The sequence below is a fragment of the Pleurodeles waltl genome, chromosome 6 (genome assembly GCF_031143425.1).
Source record: "Pleurodeles waltl isolate 20211129_DDA chromosome 6, aPleWal1.hap1.20221129, whole genome shotgun sequence".
Taxonomy (NCBI): domain Eukaryota; kingdom Metazoa; phylum Chordata; class Amphibia; order Caudata; family Salamandridae; genus Pleurodeles; species Pleurodeles waltl.
In genome coordinates this window covers 1,063,577,598-1,063,593,650 of record NC_090445.1, presented here as the reverse complement: position 1 = coordinate 1,063,593,650, position 16,053 = coordinate 1,063,577,598, and the positions used below count along the sequence as shown (strand labels likewise).

The 16,053-nt window shown below is 47.1% G+C and overlaps 1 protein-coding gene across 2 annotated transcripts in view; it reads right to left on the bottom strand.

The window, feature by feature from the left end:
• Positions 1-16,053, bottom strand: part of LOC138300544 (protein DDI1 homolog 2) — a 154,494-nt gene that overhangs the window by 80,603 nt on the left and 57,838 nt on the right. For both annotated transcript variants that reach the window (XM_069240037.1, XM_069240036.1), the window contains exon 5: positions 149-276. In XM_069240037.1, coding sequence (XP_069096138.1) covers positions 149-276 — 128 coding nt within the window. The remainder of the gene's footprint in view (positions 1-148; positions 277-16,053) is intronic.

The window sequence follows — 16,053 nt, the reverse complement described above, 5'->3', positions numbered from 1 at the left end:
ATTCATGAATATACTTAACTCTATTATCTGCATCAAATCTGATTTTATATAGTTTTCTTATAGAGAACAGAGAAATAATGGCCTATAATGCTATACATTCTATGTGGCTAAAACCATAATCTAAGAAATTCCCCACAAAATGTCTTACCAGAATCAACGAAGGCCTTGACTGGATAGCCATTGACTTTACAATTAATGTACAGCATCACTACCTGTCCAAAACTCTCTGGAGCTTCCTCCATCGCAATAGTCATGTTTTCCTCGATGTTTTGTTGCCTTAAATAAATAACAATTAGAGTGTAAATAATAGCACAGCAAATGAAAACACTTCAGTAGAAAACGATAGAACCTTACAGGATTAGCAAATAAACAAATCATGAGAAGGAAACAACACCCAGAGAAGTATTTAACACCAGCTGAGTCAACCATCCAGAGTAAAAGGAACACACAATAATTTACAACGGACACTCTTTCTAAAACTATTTAAAAAAAAAAAAAAAAAAAAAAAAAATCAAAATGAGTGTTTTGCCTTTAAATTCAATTTACAAGCTATTGAAGGCTCTGGTTCTGGTAAATTTTGAAGACTCTAGTTCTGGTAGACTACTGAGGCATCGACTATTAATGTTGAATGTGGTATAGATGTTTTACTGTACAAACACCAACAGGAAAACTAACACTCCAGCATGCAGTCAGCCCCAATGCATCATGGTAAATGCAGTCAAAGTTTGTTTTTAATCCATAAATTAAACTGTAGTTTTTCAACTTACTAGGTGCAGCAAGTGCTGCAAATCTTTGGACACATGTTTCTGGGTTCAGCCCTCCATCAGCAGAGAGCAGCTTTGTCTGTGGAGTTGCTGGAAAGGCTGCCAAAAGTCCTCTCAGGTTTATGTACCACTCACTGGCATGCAGGTGCTCAACCTGAGCTCGTTAGCTCGTTGGCTCAAGGGAGCCTTCTTAAGCAGGAAAACCAGAGAGTTTTGACGGCTCCCTTGAGCCACGGCTTACGAGCCGTGGGAGGCACCTGTGTGCCATGAACAGCACTTAAACCTGAGAAGACATCTGACGGCATTTCAAGCAAGCCCCTAGTCCACACTGCTCCCTGCTGATGACAGGCTAAACCCAGAAACATATGTACAGGGATATACAGCACTTGCTGCACCTACGGAGGTGAAAGACTCTTTACTTTTTGGACAGACTACGAATCGACTGCATTTACCATGATGCTTTGGGGTTATACTTTGTTGCTGGAGTGAAGGCAGTGTGCTCCCTCTCTTTGAAACCAACAGGAAGAGCTCTGCTATCAAAAGCAACACCAATTAAATCAGAGCAGATGCTTTACCTAATAAAATTCATACCAGTACCTTGACTAGACACAAAAATGTGCGTTGTTCAGAATGTGACAGCTGAAGATGGTACCGTAGGATGAACAAAGCTGGTGTGATGTCTATAGCTGTGCTTTTTCTGCCATAGTTAGGAATTGTTCACTGAATTTGAGGCATTTTGGTGATGGGGGGGCAAACTGAATTCACATCAGTTATAGACCCTTTCTTTAATTCACATTGTTGATCCTCCCATGTTCCTACCTACCACGGAACATCTCAATGAGCCTTGTTACGTCTGTAACAATACAGGTCCTTGATGAGATAACATTTCACATCACACTACTGGCACCACTGATCACATCACTTAAGTCGGAACAGCTACTCTTAAATCATTAGGGAGGGAAATGCAATGTTATTTCTATATCATATGGGCCTAATGCTATGTTTACGTTCAGAGCACATGAACCGCAGTCCTCAAAAAACCCAAAGCAGACCCGGATGACCTCACAAACTACTGCCCCATTTCTCTTCTCCCCTTCCCCGCCAAGATCGCTGGGAAGCTAGTGAACACCAGACTGTCTCACTTCCTAGAGGAAAACAACGAACTCGACGCCTCCCAGTCTGGATTCCGCAAGAACCACAGCACTGAGAGCACCCTCATCGCCTGCACTGACGACATCAGAACCAGAGTTGACAAGGGCAAGACCTTCGCACTCATCCTCCTGGACCTCTCGGCAGCCTTCGACAATGTTTGGCACCAAATCCTCCAAACACGCCCCTTCGACGCAGGAATCCGACACAAGGCCCTTAACTGGCTCGCCTCCTTCTTCGCCGAAAGAACCGAGAAAGTTCGCCTCCCTCCCTTCCAGTCCCCAGCAACCAAGATCATCTGCGGGGTCCACCAAGGGTCCTCCCTCAGCCCTACCCTCTTCAACATTTACATGGCCCTGCTAGCCAACATCCTCCGCCCTCACGGAATTACCATCATATCTTACACAGACGACACCCAGCTCGTCATCTCCTTCACCAGGAACCCCACAACCGCCAATACAAACCTTCATGCCGGACACCTCAACACCGCCAAATGGATGACAGCAAGCCACCTCAAACTCAACTCCAACAAACCGAAATCATCATCCTCGGCTCCAACAAGACAGTATGGGACGACTCCTGGTGGCCCACCGCCCTAGGACCACCCCCAACACCCTCCACCTACACACGCAATCTCGGCATCATCTTAGACTCATCTCTCTCCATGGCCCAGCAAATCAACTCTATAACTTCCTCCTGTTTCAACACCCTCCGCATGCTGCGAAAGGATCCCCATAGAAACCAGGAAGATCGTCACCCATGCACTCATCAGTAGCAGACTAGACTACGGAAACGCCCTCTACGCTGGTACCACAGTCAAGCTTCAGCAGAAACTCCAGCGGATCCAGAATGCAGCCGAACGTCTCATCCTGAACCTCCCACGCCATGAACACATCTCCGCCCACCTCAGATCCCTTCACTGGCTACCCATCAGCAAAAGGATCATTTTCAAAGTCCTCATCCACGACCACAAATCCCTCTATAACACTGGACCAGCCAACCTCAACGAAGAAGTGAACTTCCACTCTCCCACTCGTCTCCTCCGCTCTGCTGACCTCACCCTCATCACAGTCCCCCGCATCTAACGCACCACCTCCGGAGGCAGATCCTTCTCCTACCTTGCCGTAGCAGTGCACACCAACCTCTTCGTAACACACATAGTACCAGGGTGCTAATGCACTTTAACCAATTAACGTTTCCTTTTGATATTCGATAAAAAAAATAAAAAAATCAAAACACAAAATCGTATTTTTTTCCAGCTTACAATCAAAGAGAGACCACCACAGCTATAAGTAACAACGTTTTCCCAGTCACTGGAAGGTGTCAGCAAAAGACGTATTTCACTTTGGTAAACAACTACTTCATCCCATCCTAGAACACAAGTAAAGGCAAACTCAAGCGGTTTAATACTACAGACCAGTGAGTATAGTATCAGAGAACCAGGTAGTAACATGCACACCTCATGCCAAGGAAAACCCGAAGGCCCAACTCAGATCCACCAACCTACACATTTGTGCACCAGTTGGGGTTAGGTCAAAGTATAAACCCATTCACAGAGTATTTGCTTGCTGCACTGATGAAGAAGGACAGGACATGAAAAACACGAACACCATGAGAAACACGGATATCAAAAACCTCAACAAGGAACACATAACAGTCACAAAACCGGAACAACTCCAAGACAAATAACAGCACAATCAAATTTATAGCAAGGGGGACATATGAGTAGACATGTTAAAAACTGGGTGTCATGATCTAATAACCCCATGGGAGCGTCCTCCCTTATGGGCTAAACCATCATGAAACTGCTAAATAGTTATAAAAAAAAAAAAAAAGGATCTAAGGTAAAGTTAACACACACTCAGAGTTTCATCAATATCCACTCCTTTGGTGAATCATCATAAAGGATCAAGTGAAACACTCATTACTAGCAAGCAGCATTCCTGGTAGAGATATAGATCTAAAGAATTGGTGGTGGGACACACAAAAAAAAAATAGTACAATAACATAACAGTATTCAACAAGGACCTTATTCAAAGTTTATGTCTTTTAGATCCTTTGTTTTGGGACAGCATTTAATAATGTATTTTGGACTCCACAAGTATCGATGGCTCTATAAGCTTTATTATCAAATTGAACTTTGTGTATGTGTTTTATTTGCCTTGAGAACATTGCTATCATATATCCATCTTTCTGTGTTTCCACAACTAAGCCTATTCTTTCAACAGTTGGGAATCATCAGTAATCCTCTAAAGGGAGTGGCTTGTGCGACCAAAAAGGAGGATGCAATTTCAGAAGGCTCAGCCACTTATCCAGACCAAACTATTAATTATTCTGTGGCGAGCTTGCCTTCCGCGTCATCCCAGGAGCACTCTGAGCTGCTTGGAACAACAGTTTTGAACGCGACTGCTTTTTTAATCTCCCATGCAGGCAGCTGGCGAATAGCAGGTGGAGGAAGACGAGCTGGCCTGGTGCACTATACCCGAGACTCGAGGACCTGTGACTGGGCCTGCGGAGTCCCTTACTGGCTGCATTGGCCACCCGCAAGACTTATGTAGTATTCAAGAACTATTCTAGAACTGGGGCTAGAATCTTGAGGGATGGATTTGACAGAGGAACGGTTGAGGTCGGAGGACGGCGATAGTGGGAGAAGGATCGTCCGCAAAGAGTTGTTCCTGAGAGGCGCTTCATGGATGTTGGGCTGTAAATTAATAAAGGAAGAGACCCTACGAAACCCTTTTGTGTGGAGTTACTTTTCAACATTGGCGACGAGTGGGCGAACAACAATTTCTGTAGCTAAACATCCTCTGCGCATGAGGCTTGGGTGTTGCTGCGCTGTCGTCTTCATCGACCGCAGAGCATGCATGCCGGTAAGACTCACAAGGCGCGCTGGGCTGCTTCTGAGCCGCGTTGTCGGCCCTGCAACATGCTGAGTGAGGAGGGGTCCCTCTGCGCTGATATATGCGCGGACCTCGCACACACCTATATGTGTGGAGAATTTCTCCACACATACGCAACATATGAATGGCCCATGCTGGCGAGGGGCGTGAAGTTCTCATACCTCCAGGACCTGGGGCCCTACTGGCATTGATGGAAGAGGTGTTCTCTCTGTGGCTCTTCCCACCCATACATTCCTGCTCTCAGAGTTTCACCAGCGGTTACTCCCCACCTGGAGGGAAGGCTACTGCAGAGTGTGTATGACTGACTATTACTGGTGCGGGAGGCACCCTCCTCAACATTTGGGGACTTTATACCACCTGTCGACTCACGGACACTCCTTGTCGACTAGACAGCTGTGCTGCTTGCCCGCATGCTTGGCCCCCTGTTCGCCAGGCCCTACATCAGAACCATAACTTGCCTCCCTCTTTACTACTTACAGTAAACTGCTGCGATCCAACTATAATGTACTCCAGGCCTTGGTCCCATCTGGGGGCCCCTGCTGACTGAAGTCTGCATTAAGGCAAGGCCTGTCGCCCCCTGCAATTGCACCTGTGGGCTGGAAAACTGTGATTAGAGCCAGTCCGCTGCTCTCCACCAATACTGTGTAAAAGATAAAGGATCTCCTTACTGAACTACAACCAAAAACTCAGGAACTACACTCCTCCTTATGATCTATAGCGGATTGAATTCACGCCTTCGGGCGCTGCGCCAAGGGCTGCTCAAGAAGAAGCAATGTGGGGGTGGTCAGCCTTCCGGAGGGGGTTGAAGGGACGGATGTGGTGTCATGTGTCGAACGGTGGTTACGCAACCTACTCTCTCCAGCACCGCTGTCTCAGCTCTTCTTTGCAGAACATGCCCACTGTGCCAGTCGCGGAGACCGCCTCCGGGTGCGTGTCTTCACCCATTCATATTCAGACTACTCTGCTACTGTGATAGAGACTCCAACTTATGTGAAACTTGAAAACTCAAGAACTAACGGTGGAGAACTACTGAATCATGTTTTTCCCAGACTAAGCTGTATCGGTGCAAAAACAACAGAACTCCTTTCTGGCAGTCAAACACCACCTCCGCATACATGACACCAGCTACTCATTTCTCTTCCTGGCACAACTGAGATTGATTTCAGACAGGAAAGCAACCTACTTTAACTTCCCAGAAGCCACTTGGGAATGGCTGTTATCCAATGGCCACACGTCTCCAACCTATCCTGTACCCAGACTGAAATCATTCACTGACCCTCTGCAGTCTGCCATTGCAGGCGCTAACCCTGTTCCAACTATCCCATCACAGCTACAGAACTCACCTAACCTGGAAATAAAAAGAGAGGCGGCAAGCTTGCAGAGAGGTGGCAAGCTTGCAGATAGGTGTCACGCTGCAGTAGGCCACCAGGTATCCAATCATGAAGAAGACTTCAACACGTCAATAAGTGATGATTGCTCATTTGTCACCTGGATTTCTAGGCCAGAATCACTGGTCACCCCTGAAGTGATGCCACAGACAAACAGAAGACATCATTTGGCCATGGTCGGACTGCACTAACCTGCTCTACGTTTTAATAAATGGACTTAACTATGGGCAGGTCACACTGTTATTGCATTACTAACCCATTTTACTTTGCAGGGGTATGTAATGCTATGTGTATTGGACCACCATGCTTTTATTTGATATCTGAGAAGTGCCTTAATAAATTCAGTACTCAGACTAAGAGTGCTGCATTCTTTGGCGTCATTTTATCCTAGTTCAACGTAGAGCAACACATCTAGACGTCCCCCTGCAGGATTTCAGAAAATGCTTGGCAATTTTTTTTTTTTTTTTTTTTAATCGAAGGCAGTTTTCCAGGTGCCAAATGACATATCAGGGTGAGAAAAAGCACCCTGTAATGTTCTTGCGAATAAATGGGCGTGTGGTAAGGGTTATGTGAAATTTGGTGGGAATGACTTGTAGATGCTGAACCAACTCTGGTATTAAATTGTTTGCAAAAAGTGCCCATAGAGAAGGGGCAGGAATTACCTCTTTAAGGAGCCAGGCTATATCCTGTTATGTGCTTATAGAAAAATGCCTGAGAAATGTGTTCAGTTAGAACAAGAAAATCAGCAATTGAAGAGGCAGCTAGTCAAAGCAAAAAATAACTCAACCATGCAGTCTTGTCAGAATAAATTACTGCAAGATAAAATCAACACTTATCAGTCTGTGGCAGAGAAAGCTGCAGTGCACGTTGCTCAGTATAAGTACAAGAAGCGCAAGGGGAGAGTTAATAAAAAGAGAGCTCATTTAGCCATTGCTTAAGCAGGGCTATACTGGACGCCAGACACTTGGGATGCAAATATTTGGGATTTCACAGATTTTTCTGATTCTAGCGAGGAAGTTTGTAAAAAATAGTGGTGCTCAGAGCGAGGCAGATAAACAGAATGATTCATGTGCAGCCCATACACAGACGAAAGTTACAACATGGACCTCAATACCTTGGGGGAGCAGACATGGACGCTCTACAGGATTATACACAACAGGAGATAAGTGATTTAATAGACAGATTTAGCCAGAGATCTGGGGAAACATTACTTACATGGATGGTATGATTATCTGACACAAGAGCATCTGGAGTACTGTTAGATGTAGGAGACGCTCTGAAGTTTTGCATTCTTTGCACTAATTTCATTATACAGGAGCAGTTTAGGGGCTGTCAGGGTAACCAACTGATCACCCTTCTGCAGCAAGCAGTCATGGGGTGTAACCATAAGTATCCTACAGAGTCTGACTGGCCACAAAATGATAAGCCCTGGTATACATTAAGTGATGCAATGCAGAGGATTAAGGAGGAGGGGATGAAAACTGCCATTTTCCTGGGTGATGCTCACCATCTGTTAGACGGACCACACTCTCTGTCAGAGCGAAACAAAATAATTTACTTTGCCCCTCTAGCCTACAAACGTACAGTGAACCTATGAATCATTCAGACAGGTAATCCTTAAAGGATGTGCTGGAGGCAGTTTGTGAGTTAGGAGAGCTCAGAAACTGGATAAAACCTGAGAGACCCCCAAGGTCTGAAGGTTGCGCAGATAACAACAGAGTATCTAGGAGAGATATGTTTATGGCGTTGCTGAAGGATGGTGTCAACAAAGAACTGATAGATGGGATAGTCATGAAACCAGGCTAGGAGAGGAGAGATGGGAGTATGTACCAGTGTAAGGAAATGCCTCCTTGGCATGGTTACCCTCTAACGTTTTGCCTTTGCTGATGCTAAGTTTTTGATTGAAAGTGTTCTGGGACCCTGCTAACCAGGCCCCAGCACCAGTGTTCTTTCCCTAAACTGTATCTTTGCTTCCACAATTGGCACAGCCCTGGCACTCAGGTAAGTCCCTTGTAACTGGTACCCCTGGTACCAAGGGCCCTGATGCCAGGGAAGGTCTCTAGGGGCTGCAGCATGTCTTACGCCACCCTGGGGACCACTCACTCAGCACATGCACACTGCCTCACAGCTTGTGTGTGCTGGTGGGGAGAAAAAGACTAAGTCTACATGGCACTCCCCTCAGAGTGCCATGCCAACCTCACACTGCCTGTTGCATAGGTAAGTCACCCCTCTAGCAGGACTTACAGCCCTAAGGCAGGGTGCACTATACCACAGGTGAGGGCATATGTGCATGAGCACTATGCCCCTACAATGTCTAAGCAAAACATTAGAAATTCTAAGTGCAGGGTAGCCATAAGAGTATATGGTCTGGGAGTCTGCCATACACGAACTCCACAGTTCCATAATGGCTACACTGAAATCTGGGAAGTTTGGTATCAAACTACTCAGCACAAAAAAATGCACACTGATGCCAGTGTGCAATTTATTGTAACATACACCCAGACGGCATCTTAGAGATGCCCCCTGAATACCAACCCGACTTCTAGTGTAGGCTGACCAGTTTCTGCCAGCCTGCCACACACCAGACATGTTGCTGGCCACATAGGGAGAGTGCCTTTGTCACTCTGTGGCCAGGAACAAAGCCTGTACTTGATGGAGGTGCTTCTCACCTCCCCCTACAGGAACTGTAACACCTGGCAGTGAGCTCTCCAGCCAGGGCACCCCAGCTAGTGGAGATGCCCGCCCCGCCGGCCACTGCCCCCACTTTTGGCGGCAAGGCTGGAGGAGATAAAGAGAAAAACAAGGAGGACTCACCCACCAGTTAGGACAGCCCCTAAGGTGCTTGCCTGCAACGCTAGAGTGACCCCCAGGTCCCTCCATTGTTTTCTACCTAAAACCCGATGCCTGCTTTGCACACTGCACCCGGCCGCCCCTGAGGGTGTGTTTTGTGGGCCTACTTGTGTGTCCCCCAGTGTTCTACAAAACCCCCCTGGTCTGCTCCCCGAGGACGCAGGTACTTACCTGCTGGCAGACTGGAACCAGAGCACCTCTGTTCTCCATAGGCACTTATGTGTTTTGGCCACCTCTTTGACCTCTGCACCTGACCGGCCCTGAGCTGCTGGTGTGGTAACTTTGGGGTTGCCTTGAACCCCCAACGTTGGGCTGCCTATGCCCCAGAACTGTGACTTGTAAGTGTTTTACTTACCTTCTAATCTAACCTTTACTTACCTCCCCCAGGAAGTTTTGATTTTTGCAATGTGTCCACTTTGAAAATAGCTTATTGCCATTTTTACAAAGACTGTATATGATATTGCTTATATTCAAAGTTCCTAAAGTATCTAAGTGAAGTACCTTGCATTCAATGTATTTACTGCAAATCTTGAACCCTTGGATCTTAAAATAAACTAAGAAAATATATTTTTCAATACAAAAACCTATTGGCCTGGAGTAAGTCTTTGAGAGCGTGTTCCTCATTTATTGCCTGTGTGTGTACATCAAATGCTTAACACTGCCCTCTGATAAGCCTACTGCTCGACCACACTACCACAAAATAGAGCATTAGAATTATCTCTTTTTGCCACTATCTTACCTCAAAGGGGAACCCTTGGATTCTGTGCACACTATTTTTTTATTTTGAAATAGTATATACACAGCCAACTTCCTACAACCAGCTGATAAATGTTATTTGCAATAATGATCATACTTGTCTCTTTTACAGACCATACCACGAGGCGTCTATGTGCTAGATGTTCTGTATGGATCCCCTTCACGTGACAGGGGTCGGGATGGACCGAAAGCCCCCAGCCCTGACGTGAATGATAGACAGAACCAATCAACATCTGTACTGTACCAGTCTCACAATATCTGGACTTATCTGGCACAAACTGTGCTTAACCGATCGGATATCTGCAAGACGTATACGTAAAGTACAGTTGACGTCATATCAACTTGTTTTAGTTGCTATACTGACTCCCGCCGGTATTTTTCTACAAATCTTTAATGCAGTGAAAGAAAGTGACGTGTTAACACACTTCACACCTTAAGAATATTGCTGGTTTTGCCAAAAGACAACGGATGAAAAATGGGATAATCTACCACACATGGTTACTTACAATATGCAAATGCACCTCAAAGCAACAATGGAGTCTCCTCAAGAGATTCTGTGGAAACAACAAGTACTATGTCAGCAAAGAAACAATAAAACATGTAGAAGGGTCCACAATAGCATGTCTTGTAAGAACATGGTGACTGCCGCTAATTATATCAAGCATGTGAAATTACCGGTGGGGTGGTTGTTTTTTCTGTGAAAACACCACCTTTACGTACTTTACTGCCAATATGACCGGCGGACCATGTGCTTTTAAACGGTTAGGACTTATGTTTTCATTTCATACTGTATTACATACTCAACACATAAGGGAAGCAGTTCCATTAAGCAAAGACTGACTCTGAAATTCAGTTATTATCTAAATCAAAATATATAAGCTTAAGTCTTTCTATTGGAGTTCCAGGATCAGCTGTTTATAATACACAGGTTATTAACAAATCAGCATGTTTGATGGTCAAAATTATCAATCATACCTCTATTGCTTTCGCAGAGTCATTATTATTAGATATATGAGGCACTATACAAGCTGCATTTGCAAAACAGGGCAGCCATTGACTATTTACTGTTGGAGCATGATCATAGCTGCTCAGAATTTGAGGGTATGTGCCGCTTTAACCTGTCAGATCATTCTAAATCCATCTAAACCCACAGTGAAGCCCTGCAAGAATTGGTGAAGGGAATGAAGCAAGATTAGACAAAGGGTGATGGGGATTGGTTATTTAGGTGGCTTCCTGATTTAGGTCAACTTACGTCCATTTTAGGTAAAATACTTGTAGTAATTTGGACCACAAGCTATGTGTTAGAAATGGTGTCTCTAGTTGCCAGTCGGGTCGCACCCTGTCCATGTAGGGACCCTCACTCCAGTCAGGGTAAGGAAGATACCCGCTCAGATAACCCCTGCTCACTCCCCTTGGTAGCTTGGCACAAGCAGTCAGGCTTATCTCAGAAGCAATGTGTATAGCATTTGCACACAACACACTGTAATACAGTGAAAAGACTACAAAAGGACACCACACCAGTCTTAGAAAAATAGGCAATATTTATCTATACTGACCAAATACAATAAAAATCCAAAATTCAATAATAAAAATATGAGTTCTGCAAGATTTACTCAAAAATACAGTTCCTTGAAGTTGATAGCTACACCTGCAGCTATCACGGCGTCGTGATCAACAAAACCAACAGTTCAGGCCTGCCGCAGCAGGTCGCAGGCAAGCTACAGCGTAAGACGACCTGAAAACAGTGCCTTTGGAATTGCAGGGCATCGTGGTCCTCGCAATGAGATCTGGAGAGCAGTGTCGCTGGCGTCGCGGTTTTGGTTCTGGAGTCCGTGCAGGGATCGTAGGTCCCTTGAAGTCACACGCGTTGCAGATCGAACTCTGGGCTGATGAAGTCAGAAGCGCTGGCATGGGTGGTGTCGGGGCTGTGGTGCAAAGTGAGATGATGCGACGTGCAGTGCCCACAGGTCACTGTGCAAGCAGCGGCTCGGTGATGGCGTAGGTGAGACCAGGTGTAAGGAAATGGCTCCCCCCACTTTTTGCCTGATACTGATGCTGACTTGACTGAGAAGTGTGCTGGGACCCTGCTAACCAGGCCCCAGCACCAGTGTTCTTTCACCCAAAATGTACCATTGTTTCCACAATTGGCACAACCCTGGCACCCAGGTAAGTCCCTTGTAACTGGTACCCCTGGTACCAAGGGCCCTGATGCCAGGGAAGGTCTATAAGGGCTGCAGCATGTCTTATGCCACCCTAGGGACCCCTCACTCAGCACAGACACACTGCTTGCCAGCTTGTGTGTGCTTTGGGGAGAAAATGACTAAGTCGACATGGCACTCCCCTCAGGGCGCCATGCCAAGCTCACACTGCCTGTGGCATAGGTAAGTCACCCCTCTAGCAGGCCTTACAGCCCTAAGGCAGGGTGTACTATACCACAGGTGAGGGCATAGGTGCATGAGCACTATGCCCCTACACTGTCTAAGCAAAACCTTAGACATTGTAAGTGCAGGGTAGCCATAAGAGTATATGGTCAGGGAGTTTGTCAAAAACGAGCTCCACAGCTCCATAATGGCTACACTGAATACAGGGAAGTTTAGTATCAAACTTCTCAGAATAATAAACCCACACTGATGCCAGTGTTGGATTTATTAAAAAATGCACACAGAGTGCATCTTAGAGATGCCCCCTGTATTTTACCCAATTGTTCAGTGCAGGACTGACTGGTCTGTGCCAGCCTGCTGCTGAGAGACGAGTTTCTGACCCCATGTGGTGAGAGCCGTTGTGCTCTCGGAGGACAGAAACAAAAGCCTGCTCTGGGTGGAGGTGTTTCACACCTCCCCCTGCAGGAACTGTAACACCTAGCAGTGAGCCTCAAAGGCTCAGGCTTCGTGTTACAATGCCCCAGGGCACTCCAGCTAGTGGAGATGCCTGCCCCCTGGACACAGCCCCCACTTTTGGCGGTAAGTCCTGGGGAGATAATGAGAAAAACAAGGAGGAGTCACTGGTCAGTCAGGACATCCCCTAAGGTGTCCTGAGCTGAGGTGAATCTGACTTTTAGAAATCCTCCATCTTGATTTTGGAGGATTCCCCCAATAGGAATAGGGATGTGCCCCCCTCCCCTCAGGGAGGAGGCACAAAGAGGGTGTAGCCACCCTCAAGGACAGTAACCATTGGTTACTGCCCTCCCAGACCTAAACACACTCCTAAATAGAGTATTTAGGGGCTCCGAGAACCTAGGAAAACAGATTCCTGCAACCTAAGAAGAAGAGGACTGCTAAGCTGAAAAACCCTGCAGAGAAGACGGAGATACCAACTGCTTTGGCCCCAGCTCTACCGGCCTGTCTCCCCACTTCTAAAGACACTGCTCCAACGACGCTTTCCCCAGGGACCAGCGACCTCTGAATCCTCAGAGGACTGCCCTGCTCTAGAAGGACCAAGAACTCCAGAGGACAGCGGCCCTGTTCACCAAAGACTGCAACTTTGTAACAAAGGAGCAACTTTAAAACAACTTGCATTTCCCGCCGGAAGCGTGAGACTTGCCACTCTGCACCCGACGCCCCCGGCTCGACTTGTGGACAACAAACACTTCAGGGAGGACTCCGCGGCGACTGCGAGACTGTGAGTAGCCAGAGTTGACCCCCGAGTCCCCACAGCGACGCCTGCAGAGGGAATCCCGAGGCTCCCCCCTGACCGCGACTGCCTGCTCTCAGATCCCGACGCCTGGTAAAGACTCTTCACCTGCAGCCCCCAGGACCTGAAGGATCCGAACTCCAGTGCAGGAGCGACCCCCAGGAGGCCCTCTCCCTTGCCCGGGTGGTGGCTACCCCGAGGAGCCCCCCCCTTGCCTGCATCGCTGAAGAGACCCCTTGGTGTCCCATTGAAACCTATTGAAAACCCGACGCGTGTTTGCACACTGCACCCGGCCGCCCCCGTGCCGCTGAGGGTGTACTTTCTGTGTGGAGTTGTGTCCCCCCCCCCCCCTCCGGTGCCCTACAAAACCCCCCTGGTCTGCCCTCTGAAGACGGAGGGTACTTACCTGCTGGCAGACTGGAACCGGGGCACCCCCTTCTCCATTGAAGCCTATGCGTTTTGGGCACCACTTTGACCTCCGCACCTGACCGGCAATGAGCTGCTGGTGTGGTAACTTTGGGGTTGCTCTGAACCCCCAATGGTGGGCTACCTTGGACCCAAACTTGAACACCGTAGCTGGTTTACTCACCTGCACAAACTAACAAACTCTTACTCCTCCTAGGAACTGTTGAAAATTGCACTGTCTAGTTATAAAATAGCTATATGTGATTTATGTGAAAACTGTATATGCTATTTTGCTAATTCAAAGTTCCTAAAGTACCTACCTGCAATACCTTTCATTTGAAGTATTACATGTAAATCTTGAACCTGTGGTTCTTAAAATAAACTAAGAAAAATATATTTTTCTATACAAAAACCTATTGGCCTGGAATTGTCTTTGAGTGTGTGTTCCACATTTATTGCTTGTGTATGTACAACAAATGCTTAACACTACTCCTTTGATAAGCCTACTGCTCGACCACACTACCACAAAATAGAGCATTCGAATTATCTCTTTTTGCCACTATCTTACCTCTAAGGGGAACCCTTGGACTCTGTGCATACTATTCCTTACTTTGAAATAGTGCATACAGAGACAACTTCCTACACCAGGGCTACGGTGTGAAGCAGGGCGGTGCAACGTGCTGTATCACCAGGTCACGTTGCAGGCAGCGGCGGCATTGTCATAGTTGCTGTAGCGCGGTCGTCAGTAGGCCCAAGCCAGCGGGACAGTGTTTTGCGAACCTCACAAGCGGTGTATAAAGGCCACGGTGCAGGAAGGGATGCCTACTGATGACACTGGAGTCGATGGTGCTGGCGTCAGTGGACTGGGGATGGGGGGGGAGGGGGGACAGTGCTTTGTGTACCTCATGAGCGGTGTCCACAGGCCACGGTGCAGGCAATGGCACCAGTGTCAACGGGGTCGGGGATGCCCAGGCTGCGGTGTGAGCAGGCGATCATGGAGAGCAGGGCCCACAGGTAGCGGTGCGAGCAGCAGCTCAGTGAAGTCGTCCGATGATGGCGTCGGAGAAACCAGAGTAGCAGTGCGAAGCAGGGCAGTGCGGCTCCGGGCAGCATCAGCACGTCACGGTGTAGTCCAGCGGCATCATTGGTGGCGTTGTGGTGGTTTTTCCTCTTGAACAGCAGAAAACACACAGTTCCCAGTGTTGCAGGTCGTGGAAACTGAAGTCTTTGGTGTCCCTTAGACTTCCAATAGGAGGCAAAATCTATTCCAAGCCCTTGGAAGACTTGCTCAAGTAGGATGCACAGCAACGTTCACCCTTTGCTCTTTTTTAAGGCAGAAGCAGCAACTGCAGGACAATACAGCAAAGCAACACAGCAAAGGGACAGTACACCTCCAGCTCTTCTCCATGGCAGAGGTTCCTCTTGTTTCCAGAAATAATCTAAATGTCTGGGGTTTTGGGTCCAATACTTATACCTCTTTCCACCTTTGAAGTTGGCAAACTTCAAAGCAAAGTCTCAAGTGTTTGCAAGATCCTTCCTTGTCCTGGACAGGCCCCAGACACACACCAGTGGGTTGGAGACTACATTGTGTGAGAGCAGGCATACCACTTTCAGGTGTGAGTGACCACTCCTCCCCACCCCTCCAGCACAGCTGGCTAATCAAGATAAGCAGGCTACACCCCAGCTCCCTTTGTGTCACTGTCTAGAGGAGAGGTGTAAACTGCCCAACTTTCAAACTGACCCAGAAAGGAGATCCAAAAACAGGCAGAGTCACAGAATGGTTTAAGCAAGAAAAAGCCTACTTTCTAAAAGTGGCAATTTTAAACTCACAATCTAAAAGCCAACTTCACTAAAATATGTATTTTTAAATTTTGAGTTCAGAGACCCCAAACTCCATAGTGAATCAAAGGGAATCTGCGCTTTAACGCTATTTAAAGGCAGCCCCCATGTTAACCTATGAGGGAGATAGGCCTTCCAACAGTGAAAACCTAATTTGGCAGTATTTCACTGTTAGGACATGTAAAACACACCAGTGTATGTCCTACTTTTAAATACACTGCACCCTGCCCATGGGGCTACCTAGAGCCTACCTTAGGGGTGCCTTACATGTATACAAATGGAAGGTTTGGGCCTGGCAAGTAGGTACACTTGCCAGGTTGAATTGGCAGTTTAAAACTGCACACAGGTCTGAGCCATGTTTGCAGGGCTACT